We start from the raw sequence: 18070 nt of genomic DNA, 5'->3' as shown, positions 1-18070 counted from the left end.
GCACGGTGATGGACTCAAACACGCTTTAAGATGCTTGCGGAGTGGGGGGAGCCCAGTCAACACTGGACGAATATTCCTTCTTGTTCTTCTCGGTTTGATTACCTAGTTGGGGCGAAATGTAATATTTATACATACATGTAATACAATTTACATTAATACATGTTTATCGGCAGATGTAAACGATTCATTTGCAAACGGGTACATATTTAAACCGGTGGACACAATTGAGGCAGAATTTTTATTTTTCTCCATTATATCAGTCAGCAAAAACTTTATAGTTATAGTTGTAGTTATAGCAGTTATAAGAGAAAGCGTCTAAGAGATCTATTTATAAACTGTTGCATTACAGTACTGAATTAAGTATAGCAAAGCTAATGCTATGCTAACAGTGTAGCTAGCTAGTAATGAATAGCTTCTAACAAGTATTTTATGCTCAAAATTATAACAAAACAGCAAACATGTGGGTAAACGGAGTACTAGTATAGGAATTTACAACTAAACGTTGTATTAAAGGATTACGTTTCCGATGTATGGTTTTATTTACCCGTAAAACATTCCAACAATACGCCAGGTGGATCACGCAAGCGATGAGTGTAGTCAGTGCGCATGCGCTGATTTTTAATCTTCTTCATGGTCTGTCTGTTTACGGTCACTTTAATGTCTTATTGCGCCATCTCATGGTCCGGAGGCTGCTGGACCCCTACATTAAGTTTAGTCAAAACTGCTTGGTTATAGTACTATTGACAGTACGCACAAATCACATTGATGTATAAAAAAATAGTAATTTGATTAATTAAGCACTTTATTAATTGTGGTTTTCAAAAATGAACAGTTCGCCTAAATTGACCCTTTCCACCTTCCATACAATGACTCTAGAGGCGTGGCACTACTGGTGACACAACCGTATATACCTTCAAGGAAACATTCTCATTTTTTCACCTCATAAATGACCAACAACACTCCGTCACAACCAGCAAACATCGGATAGAGATGGAGAGACTTGTTTAGCAACAATTGTCGGCGTTTCTGCGGGCGATCATCGGATGGCATTGTTGTATTTCCAGCTGGGGCAAATGGCTTTCCTGTAGCTATCTTGTGGTTGCAACCAACTGTTAGTGATGCGTTTCAACGAGAAGGAGATGGTGCATTTAAGCCGCCAGCCGTCAGAAATGGTAGCTGAGCTGGGGATGCGAGGACCCAAGAAAGGAGACGGTAACCTGTTCAGATAATATTTCATCATTTCCATGTGATGTCATGGTGACAGCTAATGCTAACATTAGCCACAACACTGCTTCCTGTGTGTGTTTGTGTCACTACTCTATCGTTCGTGTTGTGTGTGTGTTACAGTTGTGAAGAGGAGGCTGGTGAAACTTGTTGTTAACTTCCTCTTCTATTTTAGAACTGATGAGGAAGAAGTGAGTTGACGTGATCCTTTTGATTTCCAAATGATTTACACCTACTCAATAAAGCAAAAGCAGTACATTGTATTTTGTCTTGTTAGCCTGTTGGAGCTTTGCTGTTGGAGCAGTGTCGGGTGGAGAAGGAGGACAACCTGACCTTTTCCATTGGTGAGATGCAGTGATGTCTCTATTTGTCAGTTTCCTAATCAGCATAACTGATGTGCTACCTAATAACAATATTTTACATGTATGTAATTGTCAGTGACTTTGCATGAGCTTGTGCGTGTTTGCAGTATTTCTAGAAGAGGCGGAAAGGAAATACCTTTTTGAGTGTGATTCAGAGGAGCAGTGCGGCAAGTGGATGGACTCTATTGTCAAGGCCAGGTAAGATTCCATCTTGGCGCAAGGTGGTGACTATTTTAATATCAGGTTGTTGAGTGTTTCATATATAGAAAACGTGTCTGGTGACTTCTGTTGACACCAGTGGGTGGGCCCCCCTATGTTTTGCTTCATGTTGAATGTCAGAGTTAGCACAGGCAAGGTTCCAATGGGATGTTAGATCAGTGTTCCAGGATCTACAACTTAAGGGTACAGTTTGGATTGTTTGACATGAAGTTGTATGACATCCGCATCAAAACTATATTGCTGATGGGGATGTCGTACAACTTCATGACAAAAAATCCAAACTATCACTTTAAGTAATCCCTCATTTATCACGCTTAATTGCAGTTCCAGACTCGACCACGATAATTTAGTTTTCTGTAAAGTGGGATTACTTTTATAAATCAAACAATTTCATTGTTACAGTGTCGTAAACCTGTTTACAGCCTTCTACATACACTTTTTAATATTATTAGAGACCTCTAGACATAGAATAACACCCATATAGTCACCTTTACACTCACATTACCCAGTATACCGGTAGTAGATGTATTCAGAGAAAATAAGCCACTTAAAACATAAATATAAAACTTGTGCTCGTGTGTGCTTATGTTTTCCGGCCATGTGGACAGGAAGTGATGTCGGGGATTCAGACTTGAGTTATAGCTGGAGTTTGGCTACAACAGTACCCCGTGTTATTATTATTATCAGAGGTCCCACTGTAGTATTGGCCAAAACAGCATTCATGCTGGAATGTACAATTGCATTTAGTAAGCCCTACTGGCAACAGACTGTTTTGTGTGTCTGTAGCTTTAATGCTAATTAGTTTGTATGTCCATGTCTGTCTGTGTCGCCAAGAAGCACGATTGTGCACTTTATCCACTTTTTACATATACACTGTAATTATATACTTGTAATAAATGCCATATATCACATTACAGAAGAATGTTAGCAACATTAGCATAGCTATGTGAGCGACAGTGCTAACATTACAGTCACATTTTAACAGCAACATCATACTAGGTTAGCTTATAAGCTAAAAAAAAAAAAATCTAACTTACAGCTCCCACAAACAGATAGTTGGCAGAGCTCCGGGCTGTATTTTAAGATATACAGCAAAGCCTGTTTTACAACTACTGGATGTCCTCTGACATTGTTGGCATGTACACGGGGCGGGCTGATGACTTCATGAAAACAGAAAGCAACAGTTTGAGTGCCTCTTTTCTCAAAAGTGGAGCAAACAAGTGATAGATTTTTCTATGCATAATAAGGAACCTCTAACACAGGTGTACATTTATGCTTGTAGTCTTGTGGCTTTGTTGTGCTAAAATGACAACTTAGTTTTGTAAAATCATAATTTTTTTTACTGTATTCTTGTATCTCTTATTTGTGGTAGCTATGAGTTCATGAGGAGGAACCTCATATTCTACAGAACCGAGATCCACAGGCTGACTGGCAAGGTAAATACAGTACATTTGGGCATGTACTGTATATACAGTACAGGGTGTCCCAAAAAACAACATATACGCACTTAAAAAAATTGTAAACGAGGTGTTTATTATCATTCATTTAATTTTCAAAAGGTAATAGAATTTAGAAACATCATATTATTATATTGTCATCGCCTCTTCTCAAACTGACATCCGCTCTGGTCCAGACACTGCTGACAACTGAATTTGCATTGAATCGTACACATCACGAAACAATTCTCTTGGTTTTTGCGTGCATTCACACTTTTTCAGAATGAAATTCCTTTCTTCAAAGTTTAGCCTGGCTGCAATCATTCATTTCTTTGGGTTTCATCTGCAAAGAAGAAAAGAACAATTGATTTATCAGCCGCTAAAGAGTGTATATATTTTTTTTGGGACACCCTGTATATATATATATATATATTTTTTTTTTTACATATACACGGGGCCACAAATGCTAGTGTGTGTAAGTTGTTATAGCAGAGTTTTACTTTACTTTGTCCACAGGATCCGTTGGAACAGTACGGCATTTCAGACGAAGCTCGCTTTCAAGTCACAAATGGCCTGCAACATACACCGAGAGACTCTTCCTCTATGTAGACCTACACTGTGTCTGGAATCTTCTTAATTTTTTTTATTTTATTTTATTTTTTTAGTTCATCTTGCCATTCCAGACAGTACCAGCACTCCAGCCTGACAAACAGTGGCATTCAAGCTCCATAGTTTATACACACTTTTGTTTTTACAGTATTTTGAACATGTCAAGCAGCTTTAGCAAGTGTGTATCTTAAACCACTGACTTGGGGACAATGGAATACTTGTCTTTGGTTTTTAGGAAGTCAGAGCCAGTTTCTGTCACCACACCTGTGTAGTTGTTTTCCAGTTAATAGACTGTAATTTTAGATATTGTGATTTTTGCGAGTGTCATTGCAAGCTCTGATTTTCTATCTGGTGACTGCACTGGGAGAATTACAGTAGATAAATATAAACAATACAATTATTTTAAGATGCCTAATTCACTTTTGGCTTACTGATGGGGTTTAGAAACTGCTGAGTTGAGCCACGTTTTTATTTTGATATTTTGTTTGTGAGAAAAATACCTTTGGTTACAAGTATGTAATATGTGTAAATATGTGTTTATCGCCTTCTTGTCCTAACTACTTGGATTGTCGAAAGAAATACTTTTGCACATAGTACTTTGCTTGGTGTTGATGGTTTATTTACTTGGAACATTTACGTTTCTATTGCACTTTTATTCATATGTCTTTGGCTAAGTTGTAGGACAATGCTAAGATACAAATCTCTTGACTCCCTGTTGTTTTTGTGTGAGTAGCTCCAATTCACTGAACCACATCATATGTAAAGAAATGTATATATGCTGTAATGTGGTTATAATGGTGATTTCCATATTCAACAATCATATCCCTACTGGAGGTCATTGCTGTTCAAAAATGCAGGTTTATTTGAAAGTAATATAGCAATAAAGTTTATGATTAATGTTACGATTTTTAATAAACTTAAATTACATTCTTTTCCATGACTGTCATTTCCGTTTAGTAAGAACAGTTTTGTTTTAATTTCAACAAGTACTAGCCGTTTGTTTGTTGAAATTCAGATTTTTTTCGTCAGTAGTAAGCGGTGTTCTGAACAGACAGTTTCCTTAGCAACGCAAAAAGCGCGATTCAAAAACAGTGACGTCACTGCTTTCCCGTGATGCTTAGCGAAGCGAGCATTCAACGCTTTGCAAAAGCAAAATCTTTCTGAAAACCTTTTAACGATTACACGAATCAAACAAGATTTTTTCATAAAAAGTGATAGCAATAAGGAAGTAGCGTCTTTGGGTGTGGGATCGGAGGAGTTTTTCTCAACGGGACGGTGAGTATTAACCAAAATGTGGACTGTAAACAATACCGCTAGTTAAGTTCCCGGACAGCTAGCAGCGATAGCGCTAGCTAGCGATCATTAGCATAGCATAGCACTAGGTGATGAGGTTCAAGGTTCCTTTTGTATTGCCAAATCTTTCAGGCTTGCCGTGTTAGATTTGCTGCCAGGGGAAATGGTTAACATACCTTAATTTAAAATGTTTACAGTCGGTAAAGTAAAAACAATCACGTTAGCAGGTAACCTAGCCTGCAGTCTGACTGAAGCCAATGCTGCTGTGCTGCAAAACATTCATCATGCTAAGATGAAATGTAGTGAACGTGCCGTTTGTATATTACGTAAGGTATTTTAAAGATGTGGTTCAATTGTATTGTTAAGTAGTAGTAGATTCATATTACCATGAAATGTTGCCTACATGTCTTTTACATTTAAAGTATGTGAACCTAATGTGAAAGGGACAGTTGTCAACGGGATCTATTTGCTGTCAAATATGATACATCTGGCCATTCTCTTCCGACTATGTACTCTCAAACAACACTTTAAATGTATTTTTGGAAGTGTCCATTTAGAGAATATAATCACGACTTTCTTTGGCAATTGCCACATTGTTTTTTTTTTATCTGTTAACATGAATAACTTACATTTAATGCAAGTGGTGATTACAGTACTCACATTGGTGCACTTCAGATGGTAAGGCATTTGAGGCGTAAGCATTGATTGTTGACCCTAGAACTCATTTATTGATGCGTTACATTAAAATGTGATTGATTGATAATCTCTTTTTAGGCATTATGGATCAGGACTACGAGTCCAGGCTGCTAAGACAAATCAACATCCACAATGACAACGCTAGCCCAGTGGTAAGTACATTAAACCCACACTTGTGCAAATATTGTTGAATTGGTTACAAAATTGGTTGGTAATGGTTTTCGCTAATGGTAGTGCCACCCAAAGAGTGATTTTAAGCAGTAAATCCGGGTGGAGAGGGTTTGTCCCTGTGTGTTAGGGTGTTAGGGTTAGGGTGTGTTAGAATAAACACTCCAGCAGCACAGTCTTTATTTGATGGTGTCACTGGAAAAGCGTAAAAACAAGTAGACAAAACAACAAACAGGTGTGCGTGAAGAGGTTAATGGCTCAGACAAACGCACCATCTGCTGTTGAAATATCTTCCATTGTGGTCATTGTGTTCATCAATTGAATGCCTTTAGTCCAAAATGATTTATTCCATGTAGAAAGCTTATGGAGGGCTGCGAGCTCTGTCACCAGCCAGCTCCCCACTGTCCTCCCCGAGCAAGCACGGCGATCGCTTTATACCGTCGCGGGCCGGAGCCAACTGGAGCGTCAACTTCCACCGCATTAATGTGAGTGTGCTGCACAAAACAACTGGAGGGGCTGCTGTCAGCCTCATCTTTGTGAAAGCGTCTCTTAGAGCTGATGGCTAATGCTGCGCTGAATCAAGTGTGAAGCATAATGTGTTTGTGTTGTTTTGGCATAGGAAATTGAGAAATCACACAATCAAAACAGAAAAACGAAAGATGGCACAGCAGACAGCAACAAAGGTAAAGCATGGATATAAGTTGATGGTTTGGAGGGAAAACTCTTAATGTACAAAGCTCATCCATCCTCCTTAGTAAAAGCAAACACACACGCTCTTTCTCTGCTGCTGTTGTTGACAGAAGTAACGTTAGTTCCTATGGGCTACATGAAATTGGTGTGCCAGGAAGTTCCGGTAATGTTTAAAATGATCAAAATACTGTTAAGTATTACATGTTATCATGAATGTACCTTTTAATGCATGATCACAGCATGTATATCAAATTATAAAATGTTAGTTTTCTCTCTTTGGAACGTACAGAAAAGGGAAGGAAATATGTGTTCATGTTCCACATAAGGACCGTGCATGATGGGCAAGATACCAAAAAAAAAGTGCAGTTTTCCCATAAGTAATATTTTAGCATGTCATACAAGCGTAAAAAGAAGTTAAACACTGTTAAGAATAATACATAAAAACAGTAAAACATGTACTAACCCTTAAAGAAAGAGGGACATGGGGAATATGTGCATAAAGGGTTCAAGCAAGTCTTTTTCTGGTGCACATTCCATTTTTTGTCAACTTGGCCTTTTGTACTTAACAGCCAGGACTGAGACGTATGCTTTCCCACTTAGCAATAATTTCCTTTTTCAGCTCTATGGTCATCATCACACTACAGCCCTCCCTCGCCACTTTACGGTTAAAAATTTGCAGCTTCACGCGATCACGGTTTTTCTAAAAATATATTAATAAATGATGCTGTTTTGTGGTTGAATACGGCCTATTATAAATTATTTAAAAAATTTATATATACAGTGTGTGTGTGTGTGTGTGTGTGTGTGTGTGTGTGTGTGTATGTGTATATACTATATATATAGATTGTGTGTGTGTGTGTGTATATATGTGTATATATATATATATTGACGAACAATTTATGTATTTATTTTCTAAATTAATCATTTTCAAGCTTATAAAGCATTAAGACGACACATTCAAAGACACTGTGAGTGATATGTAGTATTCTACACTGGTCAGTAGGTGTCAGTAATGTTACTATATTGTTCGCTGAGACACACAAGCACTTTATTGCCAGAACAAAAGGCTTTTATTGCAGGTTTAAATTATCTCACAACAGGAACAATAGTCCCTGAAAAACACGGGCTACTGTTGCTGCAGTAACTCATGGCAAGCTAAAACTCATAAAATAAACTCGTAAAATACAGTCCTTATGATGCTCACTGAACAGAGGTCTCCCTTAATGAGAGACCTGACAAATTGGGCCCTGTAAATTCTATATTGTCTTGATTGCACTATATAGTACGAGTTTTATACTGTGATATAAAAGTCTGTTCTGTGAAAAAGTGTTTGCCCCCTTCCTGACTTCTTTTTTTTTTTTTTTTTTGCATGTTTGTCACACTTCAAATGTTTCAGATCATCGAATACGTTTCAATAATAGTCAATGACAGCACAACAGGTCCTTTTGGTCTACTTGTTAGGCAGGTCCTATTTAAGTGATTTCTTGATTGAGAACAGGTATGGCAGTAATCAGGCTTGGGTGTAGCTGGACAAATTTAACTCAGGTGTGATAAATCAAGTTATGCTTTAATGTGGGGGCACAGGGCCATGTAGGTTTGGATTTTTTTTCTCCCTTAATAATAAAAAGTTTCATTTAAAAACTACATTTTGAGTTCCGTTGTGTTGTCATGGACTACTGTAATTTCCGGTGTATAAGCCACACCCACTAACTTTAGAGGAAAAATCGGGATTGTTCTCATATAAGCCGCACCAGTGTATAAGCCGCGCATGCCCACGTAAAGTGGCGTATAATGGCCCGCACAAGTCTGTGAGGACCACGCAGCTCTTCATTTGATGTGACCCAATCATCAGTTATGAATAAACTCATGACGCACTTGTCAGCACATTGAAAATTGCAGGAGGTCATTACTCTGTAAACCAGTCTGACTCATGGTTTAATATTACAAACAACATTAAACTCCTCACACAGCAAATAACACGCAAACGTTACACCTCAGAAATATAGAAACATGTATCAATACAATTTTATAAAACCCAACATTTTAAAGTGTTCCCATAATGCATGTCGGTTGAGAAAACCATTCAATTGGAGGAGATCATACAAAGCGTACTTGTAGAAAATGGCTGCAATGCTGCTTCTGTCCACCAGAGGAAGCCAGAGGACCAAAAGACAGGGAAACTGATGGAAAGAAGGTGACGTCATTGCAGCGGCCCAATTAATACATTGCTCAGACGCAATGCATTATAGGAAACCTTTAAAATGTTGTCTTTTTCTTTATTTTAAAGTCACATTGGGACATGTTTTGATATTTGTATATTCACCTTTTGAGTATGAAGTTGTCGTGTGCTGAATTAAGTGCTGTTATTTAAGTGTTTTTAAAAGATGGCACTGTGAGTCAGACTGTTATGTTCTTATATTGGGTATATATAATGACCTCCACGAACAGCCAGTGGGTTGATAAGCTTGTTGTGAGTGTACTAATAGCTCATGATTGGCTGCTGCCAAAGAAAAAGCTAACGCTTCCTCACTGACTCGCGAGCGGCACGGTATTTAAGATAATGTAGTTATATTAGTCCCACCGCTGCATAAGCCCGCAGGGTTCAAAGTTTAAGAAAAAATAGCGACTTATACACCGGACTTTACAATATTTGGTTGAGGGGGCAATCACTTTTTCAACGCAGAGTCATGTAGGTTTGGATTTTTTTCTCTTGTAATAATATTAAAATTGTTTGATCTTAACATTCAAGTGTGATAAACGTGCAAAAAAATACGAAATCAGGAAGGGGGCAAACACTTTTTCCCACCAGTGTACATTCAGTGTTTCTACTATTGTAGAGGAATCTCTGCTGTTTGTTTGGCTTGTTATCACTGCTCATTTCCACACAATCAAATGCAATCATTTGCTTCGATTGTTAGGCTTAACAAGCAGGGTGAGTTATCAGTGATCTTTCTGTGAAACTGCGTGTTTTGAATGAATTAATGTGTTTGGACTTCTCTGTCCTCAGCCGATGGTCTAGCTTACTCTGCACTGTTGAAGAATGAGCTACTAGGAGCCGGTATAGACAAAGTCCAGGATCCCCAGTCTGAGGACCGCCGTCTGCAACCATCCACTCCCACCAGGAGGAGTCTTTTTAAAGTAAAATATCATCTGTATTCTGTACCTATTTGTTTCTTTTGTCATGTTTAAATAAAACATCTGCTTGTATTTTGTAGTATTCATTGAGTACTAAAAGGTCTCTTGAAGAAGATGGGAATGCAGTCTCTCCATATTCTTTATCACCTGTCAGCAGCAACAGGTAAAATCTCAACTTTTTATTTCTGGAAGAGAGGGATATTTTATGATATTCACCAGTGTACTTTGCAGCCAGAAACTGCTACGCTCACCACGGAAACCCATGCGCAAGATTTCCAAAATACCGTTTAAAGTTCTCGACGCTCCAGAGCTTCAGGATGACTTCTACCTCAACTTAGTGGACTGGTCTTCTCTCAACGTGCTCAGCGTGGGACTGGGCACTTGTGTGTACCTATGGAGCGCCTGCACCAGCCAGGTGTGTGTCTGTGTTACGAGCTCAAAGTTCACCTGTACTGAGCTATTAAAAAGAGTACTCCGGAAAGTCATATCCAGAAAAGAAATTATGAGAATGGGACATCTCTGAAGGAGAAAGATGCATACAGAGTAGTGAAGTGGAGTTACTATTTAATATTACACTTGAATCTAAAATTAACATACAGATAGTCCTTGGTTTACAGCGTTCCTTGTTTTGAACAAGAGAAGTAGCTAATGTACGTGCATGTGGTGGAGTAATATGTGATTGCATTGCTACACACTGAGAGGAAGGACAGCGTCGCTTATGTTCTTTTTAGTTTAACTACTTAAGTTTAACCTCCATTATGACTCCCAAGGCAGTGAGGCAGACATGTGGTGGCAGCACTTGAAAGTCAACTTAGACATCGTAAGACACTCGGTGGACAGATCAACGTTGGCTGCAAGACCAGTCCGAGGTGCTGAAACATGGCGACCATCATGAGGGATGAAGATGGTATTTTGGAACATGTGGAAAGATCTGCTTTTATGAAATGGACAGTGATAACAGCATAAGCAGCATAGTGGTCTCATTATTGAGACATCCTCCTCCCAATAAGCCTGTCTCTCCCTCCTTGTATTACTCTAATTTTATACATCTTTCATGTGTTCTGTGTACAGTGTGAGTAACCTAGGAGTTAATTTCGGTATAATAATAGAATTTAGGTCAGATTTACAGCAAAACTCGACTTACATCACAGTCTCGGAACGGAACTCATAACCCGAGGACAACCTGTAATATAATACAAGACCACCATTCTTTTTCAAGACCTGTTCGTGGGGGAAAACATTCAAGACAAAAAAGACTTGAAATAAACCTTTCTGGTAGATTATATTAAAAAAGGAGATGAGATTTCTGCTTCATTGATCAGCATTATCTTAGCATCATAACTCATGCTTTGTTGTTTGCTTGCTAACAACCTTTGAGACACTTTTGTTTTTTTTCAAGTGGCTACATCTTTCAAGGGCACTGCTGCGTGTGAATGAGATGAAGAAAAGCTCTGACTCCTGTTGGTTTGCGTGGATAAATCTCCAGACCTCAAATATAAAACTAACTATCTTTTTCAGACGTGTGTCACAGTTTGGTGAACAAGTGTTTGCCCCCTTTCTTATTTGTTATTTCTTTGCATCTTTGTCACACTTAAATGCTTCAGATCATCAAACACATTTAAATATTAGTCAATGACAACACAACTAAACACAAAATGTAGTTTTTAAATGAAATGTTTTATTTTCTATCCATTTTCTATGCCGCTTATCCTAATTAGGGTTGCGGGGGTATGCTGGAGCCTATCCCAGCTGACTTCGGACAAGAGGTGGGGTACACCCTGGACTGGTCGCCAGCCAATCGCAGGGCACATATAGACAAACAACCATTCACACTCACATTCATACCTATGGACAATTTAGAGTCGCCAATTAACCTAACATGCATGTTTTTGGGATGTGGGAGGAAACCGGAGTACCCGGAGAAAACCCACGCACACACGAGGAGAACATGCAAACTCCACACAGAGATACCCAAGGGGAGATTCAAACCCAGGACTGTTCTATTATTAAGGGAGAAAAAAATTAAAACATTCATGGCCCTTTGTGAAAAAGTGATTGTCTCCTAAACCTAATAACTGGTTGGGCCATCCTTAGCAGCAACAAGTGCTATCAAGCATTTACGATAACGTGCAATGAGTCTCTTACAGAGTTGTGGAGGAATTTTGGCCCACTTATCTTTGCAGAATTGTTGTAATTCGGCCACATTAGAGGGTTTTTGAGCATGAACCGCCTTTTTAAGGTTATACCACAGAATCTCAATAGGATTCAGGTCAAGGTTCTTCAGCCATTCAGAGGTGAACTTGCTGGTGTGTTTTTGATTATTGTCCTGCTGCAGGACCCAAGTTGGTTTCTGCTTGAGGTCATGAACAGATGGCCATTTGGTAGACAGCTGAATCATGGCTCTATTTGTCACAGCAAGTCTTCCAGGTCTTGAAGCAGCAAAGCAGCCCCAGACCATCACACTACCACCACCATATTTTAATGTTGGTATGATGTTCTTTTTCTGAAATGCGGCGTTACTTTTATGCCAGATGTAATGGGACACACGCCTTCCAAAAGTTCAACTTTTGTTTCGTCAGACTACAGAGTATTTTCCCAAAGCTCTTGGGATCATCAAGATGTTTTCTGGGAAAATTGTGACGAGCCTTAATGTTCTTATTGTTCAGCAGTGTTTTTTGTCGTGGAACTCTGCCACGTAGGCTGTTTTTGCTCATTGTCTTTCATTTAAAAACTGCATTTTGTGTTCAGCTCTGTTGTCACTGACTAATATTTAAATTTGTTTGATGGTCTGAAACAATAAATTTTGCCAAACATACAAAAAATAAGAAATCAGGACGGGGGCAAACACTTTTCACACCACTGTATACCCAGGTCAATACAGTACATGGCCTTATGTCATCATAATAGACCTGGCAATAATGTTCTTCGGTGTGAAAGTGTTCTAAATGTCAGTGTATATTGTGTCTGTCTGTCTAGGTGACGCGACTATGTGACCTTTCAGTAGAAGGAGATTCTGTAACATCGGTGGGCTGGTCAGAGAGGGTGGGTTTTTCTCCTATTTATAATATTCAGTATCATTCTAATACAAGCAATGCTTCAAAGAAAATGTGATACGATGCTGCAGTTCTCTTAAGTCATTGGTTTCTAATTTTAGGGCAACCTGGTGGCTGTGGGGACGCATAAAGGATACGTGCAGATATGGGACGCCGCCGCAGGGAAGAAGCTGTCTGCACTTGAGGGACACACGGCTAGAGTGGGTAAGTTGAAAGGCAAAGAGGAGGAAGAGTTGGTGATAGCAGGTTGGCTCGGTCTCTTATCTGCTGTCCATCATGTGCTGCTAGGTGCCTTGGCATGGAACGCAGACCAGCTCTCATCCGGCAGTCGTGATCGCGTCATCCTTCAGCGGGACATCAGAGCCCCGCCTCTGCAGTCTGAGCGCCGGCTCCAAGGACACCGGCAGGAAGTGTGTGGTCTAAAGTGGAGTACGGACCATCAGCTGTTAGCGTCTGGTGGGAACGATAACAAGGTATGTAGAGAATGTCAAATCTTAGTGCTCCTATTCTAGACGTTATTTTCTATACATATTTCCACTCATTTTGTGTACAGTTGCTTGTGTGGAACCACTCCAGCGTCCTCCCGGTTCAGCAGTACACGGAGCACTTAGCTGCTGTGAAGGCCATCGCGTGGTCTCCACACCAGCACGGCCTGCTGGCCTCCGGAGGCGGCACGGCGGACCGCTGCATCCGCTTTTGGAACACTCTGACTGGCCAACCCCTGCAGTGCACCGACACCGGCTCTCAAGTGTGCAACCTGGCCTGGTCCAAGCACACCAACGAACTGGTGAATCACAACCACATTGAAAAGAAGTAAGAAGAAGGTCTAAACTTTGTTCTTTTTTTCCCCTTCAGGTCAGCACACATGGTTATTCCCAGAACCAAATCCTGGTGTGGAAGTATCCATCCCTCACTCAGGTGGCCAAGCTTACAGGACACTCCTACAGAGTTCTCTACCTGGTCAGTGTGATGATTATGCATGGACACGTGCTTGTAGAACAAGGCAGTGAGTATAATCAGAATGTGTGTGTGTCCAGGCCATGTCCCCTGATGGAGAGGCCATTGTGACAGGAGCAGGAGATGAAACTCTCCGCTTCTGGAACGTCTTTAGTAAGATGAGATCCACAAAGGTAACTCACTTTTTTTTCTGTCTGGCTATTTTACACCAAGTCCAGACACACGGATATTTTTAAAAACAGTCTATTTCTGCAATAATTGAATTGTGTCTTCTTAAGGGGCATATATACATATAAAATTTAGAGTAGTCAGTGTACAGCTTGTATAGTACCTGAATTTTCTCTGTCTTGTTCTGGAAAGTCTGCATTTCCCAAAAATGTCTTTAGTTGCATGTCCGTCTTTGTTATTCAGTATTTTTTAAACGTACTCCTTATTGTCCTTTTTTCAGGAGTCTGTGTCAGTACTGAACCTTTTCACCAGGATCCGATAGTGAGCACTCCCTCGTCTGTACTATTGGGGATTTTTTTTTTTTTTAAATGGGAATTTTTCTTTGCATGAATCGTGTCCAGGCTTTAAATAGCCATCCATCTTTTACGGTTCTGAGTTCATTAGGACACAAGCACACTCAGATACTCAACCACCACACAGACTACAAATCATCTTTCCAAGTTGTGCAAACCTGCCAAATGTTGAGTTTAACTTTTTTAATTGTTTTATTTATTCTGTTTTGTGTTTTTTTGTTTTGTTTTGTTTGTTTTTAAAAAAATATTTTTAGCATATTTTTTGTGTTTGTTTGTGTCGATATAAATATTTGCGTGATTGCAGTTTTTGGTTGAAATCTGTGGAGTTTGGCATTGCTTTCAAGGATTTGCAAGAAGATGGCAGGTGACAATAATGTAAAAGAGCGTTGGCAGCATCATGGTATCCCGCATTAATAGCGGATAAGGTGGCTTCAGTTCTTTTTTTTTCAAATGCATCACATGAAAGAGAGTTTGTGTTGTTGCGATATGTTATCAAGCAGTATGAGTATTTTAACGATAAAGAAAAAAATCAGATACATTTGAGGAGAAAGCACAAAAATGGCCCATTTAAAGCTCGCCAGTGCAGAACACTCAACAACAGGAACGTGAAAACATTGCCTTTCAGCATCATTAATAACAGCAATTAAAGCCTAAAATAAAAACAATTAGCTGTGCTTGTGTGCTGTTATCTGCTAACATCATTTTCACTCAATATGGGCTTGTATTTTTGTGCAGGCAGGAACTCGTGCTTTTTTTTTTCTCACCTTCCATATCTGCAACCCCACAGCCATTGCAATTGTTTTTTTTCCAATTTGAATGATAAGTACACTTGTGTGCCGCATTTACATAAATGCTATTTATTTGTGTTGTGTAAAAGAAAATAAAAAAAAAACTACAGTTATAATGGCATGCTTGGTGAGTGATTGGAGAAAAGCAGTTGAACATCAATGTACTTATCTTGACTTGGTTTACACAAGGAATGTTAAATGATGTCTATTGCTGTACTAAAGCAACGGGCAATTAAAGACATCATATCTTGTACATTTGTCTGGTGTTTTATCCTTTCATCCATTGATTTTTAGACGAAAACTTCTAATGAATAGAAGAGACACTGAGATTGTGCTGACGCGATCTGTTTGGCCACCAGAGGGAGCCATTCAATGTCCAATTCAGTGATTAACTGCTGTTGCCACTCCCAGACGATCAAGCATAATCATGTTAGCTTCAAGGTGAAACTCGGGTTAAACACTTACAAGACAGTATGCCGGCCATAACATTAGCTGTCTTTATCACAGCCTTTGAGGGTGGTTAGACATTTATTTTCTTTACACGCACCACATTTGTTACAGCAGTAAGGCTTTTAATGGCTGCAAAAAACATCCCAAGGCCTTCTCCCCCTGCAAGAAATAGTCATCTAATTGTTTGGATTAAGTGCATTAAATATCAATAAATGACCCTAATAATCAACACCAGTCAAAAATGATCTCTTCAAGCCAACGTTCCCCTTTTATTCGTCATTTGCACCTATGTTGTTGTTCCTTTGTAGCAGCTGGAGTGTTACATTAAATGAATGTTGACATTTTACGATGTCTTACCATTATCATTCTCTTTCCAAGTTTTGAAAGATTCGTTTTTTGTAAGTCGCCAAATCGGTTAAGCTCAAAATTATTTATCCCCGATTTTTGAGGTGAAGTGAATTTTTGATTTTTTTGAATAGCTGAACATTCTTATGTTGTTGTTTTTTCCCTAAAGGATCCTGGTGACCTCTAAATCAGGGGTCACCAACGTTTTTCCTTGCGAGAGCTACTTTTAGAAAATGAAAATGGCCACGAGCTACTCATTTTTGTAGAAATGATTTTCATACCTTATTTCAACCCAAACAGATCAAATATGCTTGTTTTACCAAAACATTCACAAAATGCTGGTATCCACAACTCACATTTTATGTTTCACAATACTTTTCTTTCTAGTGTTCTCACATTATTAACTGAAAACCTGAATGAAAAGCAGGCTTGCGGGCACCTCATGTGGCCGTGGGGGGCTACCTTGGTGACCCCTGCCCTAGATTAATCGAAAGCAGGGGTCTTAAATAAAACTGTCAAGAGGTCCACTACAGGGCCTAATGAGGCATAAAAAATGGATGGATGGGTCTTTTTTCCATTATTATTATTATTATTACTATTACACCATTATTATTATTTTGTATTATATTATTATGTTCTCATCAACTGACTGCCATAAAATAAAAATATTAAAATAAAAATACAAAAACAAATGTTGACATCCGAAGTGTATAAAATTTGAAAAATAAAAGCATACTTAGATCAGGAATCAATGATGATGCACTATAATGGCAAAGAATGCTTCAGTTCTATAACAAAAAAAAAATTGAGGTAATTTTAACAATTAAACCCTTTTTTTTCTTTGCAGTTGTGTTGTTCCATATCTATCCCTTGTTCCACCTACTGAGGAAGATGTGATGCCTATTCAGAAAAGTTATAAATAATTTTGTGACTTGAAATTAATGTTTAAAATATAATAAAAAGGATAAAAACTATTTTTAAAGTTTAGTTTTTCTAAAAAAAAAAAAAAAAAATCTCTTAATTGAATTGTTTTGTTTCACATTCTCGTATCATTTCCAGCGAAGGCACTCGAGGCAATCAACAAGTCAAAATTCACTTCAGCTTAAAAAATATCTATCATTTTGGACTTAAATGTTTTATCAGCAATGTGTTATTTTCATTACACAAAAGATGGCCTCGGTGTGCCAAACAAACCAAAAATGTCACCACTATTACTAAACTAAAAGGGCAAAAATTAGCAATGAAGGCGCTTTTCTCTTCTTCAGAGCCAATTATAAAGTCATGTGAATAATAAGACAGGTTGCCCGTGATGAGACAAAATGCTGTGTGTCTCTTGGTGGTGGGCAGATGTTAACATTAAGCCCTGAAAGCGGAGACAGGTGGGGGATCACTACTATGCATAATCCTGCCTCCTGATGTTTCTATCAAGAGGCACAGAGTGTGATGTTCGTTATACAAGTAAAGCCGCACGGCAGCATCGCCCTGCAGGTTCCTTCCTCTAAAGCCCACTCTTGAGCTGCATTGTTAACTCGCTGGCAGGGCTGTATCAAAGGAAACAAGGGTTTTGTCATTTTGTCATAACTAATAGCAGCAGCCACCGAATAGAAATATAGAAGGTCCCTCATGTGCCTTATTTACAAACACACTCTCACCCCAGCAGCACCTTGCATTCATCAAATGGGGACGGGTGTTTGCTCCGCAGCCGCCTCTACACCGTGGTGAACTGTCACACGGCAGATGTTAAAGATGATGTAAGTAGCTTTATGTATAGGAAAAAAGACAAGAAAACTAAATTACGGGACAGAAGTTGGTATTCATGATTTAGTGTCATAAATGCAGCACAAAGCATATACTGTAGCCCCACGAATCCTCTGGATTTTTGTTTAAAAATAGATATTTTCCATCCATCCATCTGCTAGCAGAGAAGCCCAGACTTCACTTTCCCTGGCTGCTTCGTCCAGCTCCTCCTGAGGGATCCTAAGGCGTTCCCAGGCCAGCTGAGAGACCTGGGAACTGGTCTCTCAACTGGTCGGACATGCCCTAAAAGCCTCCCCAGTGAGGCGTCCGGGAGGCATCCTGACCAAATGCCTGAGTCACCTCATTTGGCTCTTTTCAATACAGAGA

The 18070-nt window shown here is 39.2% G+C and overlaps 3 protein-coding genes across 3 annotated transcripts in view; 2 read left to right on the top strand and 1 right to left on the bottom strand.

Moving 5' to 3' along the window:
* Nucleotides 1-639, bottom strand: part of sf3a2 (splicing factor 3a, subunit 2) — a 2507-nt gene extending 1868 nt beyond the window's left edge. The window contains exons 1-2 of the mRNA XM_054767216.1: nucleotides 545-639; nucleotides 1-102 (exon numbers count right to left, since the gene is read on the bottom strand). The exon at nucleotides 1-102 is cut by the window's left edge and continues 202 nt beyond it. The gene's annotated coding sequence lies outside the window, so the exon portion shown is untranslated. The remainder of the gene's footprint in view (nucleotides 103-544) is intronic.
* Nucleotides 640-877: 238 nt separating this feature from the next.
* On the top strand, nucleotides 878-4746 carry plekhj1 (pleckstrin homology domain containing, family J member 1). Its single transcript, XM_054767327.1, has 6 exons — nucleotides 878-1212; nucleotides 1348-1415; nucleotides 1502-1568; nucleotides 1694-1784; nucleotides 3178-3241; nucleotides 3758-4746. The coding sequence occupies exons 1-6, from the start codon at nucleotides 1119-1121 to the stop codon at nucleotides 3848-3850; spliced, it is 477 nt and encodes a 158-aa protein (XP_054623302.1). The 5' UTR covers nucleotides 878-1118; the 3' UTR covers nucleotides 3851-4746.
* Nucleotides 4747-4966: 220 nt separating this feature from the next.
* On the top strand, nucleotides 4967-15378 carry fzr1a (fizzy/cell division cycle 20 related 1a). The gene is made up of 14 exons (XM_054769245.1): nucleotides 4967-5125; nucleotides 5918-5991; nucleotides 6364-6492; nucleotides 6627-6690; nucleotides 9705-9835; nucleotides 9913-9995; nucleotides 10064-10247; nucleotides 12809-12874; nucleotides 12987-13089; nucleotides 13174-13358; nucleotides 13439-13672; nucleotides 13741-13845; nucleotides 13923-14015; nucleotides 14291-15378. Exons 2-14 carry the CDS (start codon nucleotides 5923-5925, stop codon nucleotides 14330-14332), a joined length of 1488 nt encoding a protein of 495 aa, XP_054625220.1. The 5' UTR covers nucleotides 4967-5125; nucleotides 5918-5922; the 3' UTR covers nucleotides 14333-15378.
* Nucleotides 15379-18070: the final 2692 nt, after the last annotated feature.

This window comes from Dunckerocampus dactyliophorus, chromosome 2 (genome assembly GCF_027744805.1).
Source record: "Dunckerocampus dactyliophorus isolate RoL2022-P2 chromosome 2, RoL_Ddac_1.1, whole genome shotgun sequence".
Taxonomy (NCBI): Eukaryota; Metazoa; Chordata; class Actinopteri; order Syngnathiformes; family Syngnathidae; genus Dunckerocampus; species Dunckerocampus dactyliophorus.
This window is presented reverse-complemented; position numbering and strand designations above follow the sequence as displayed.

Bases quoted from the DNA above. Each gene is read 5' to 3' on its own strand.
- fzr1a (XM_054769245.1), top strand. From the start codon at position 5,923: ATGGATCAGGACTACGAGTCCAGGCTGCTAAGACAAATCAACATCCAC. The intron at 9,836-9,912 runs GTAAAATATCAT...TGTATTTTGTAG, and splicing joins CCAGGAGGAGTCTTTTTAAA to TATTCATTGAGTACTAAAAG. The intron at 13,846-13,922 runs GTCAGTGTGATG...GTGTGTGTCCAG, and splicing joins CCTACAGAGTTCTCTACCTG to GCCATGTCCCCTGATGGAGA.
- plekhj1 (XM_054767327.1), top strand. From the start codon at position 1,119: ATGCGTTTCAACGAGAAGGAGATGGTGCATTTAAGCCGCCAGCCGTCA. The intron at 1,416-1,501 runs GTGAGTTGACGT...TTGTCTTGTTAG, and splicing joins TTAGAACTGATGAGGAAGAA to CCTGTTGGAGCTTTGCTGTT. The intron at 3,242-3,757 runs GTAAATACAGTA...CTTTGTCCACAG, and splicing joins TCCACAGGCTGACTGGCAAG to GATCCGTTGGAACAGTACGG.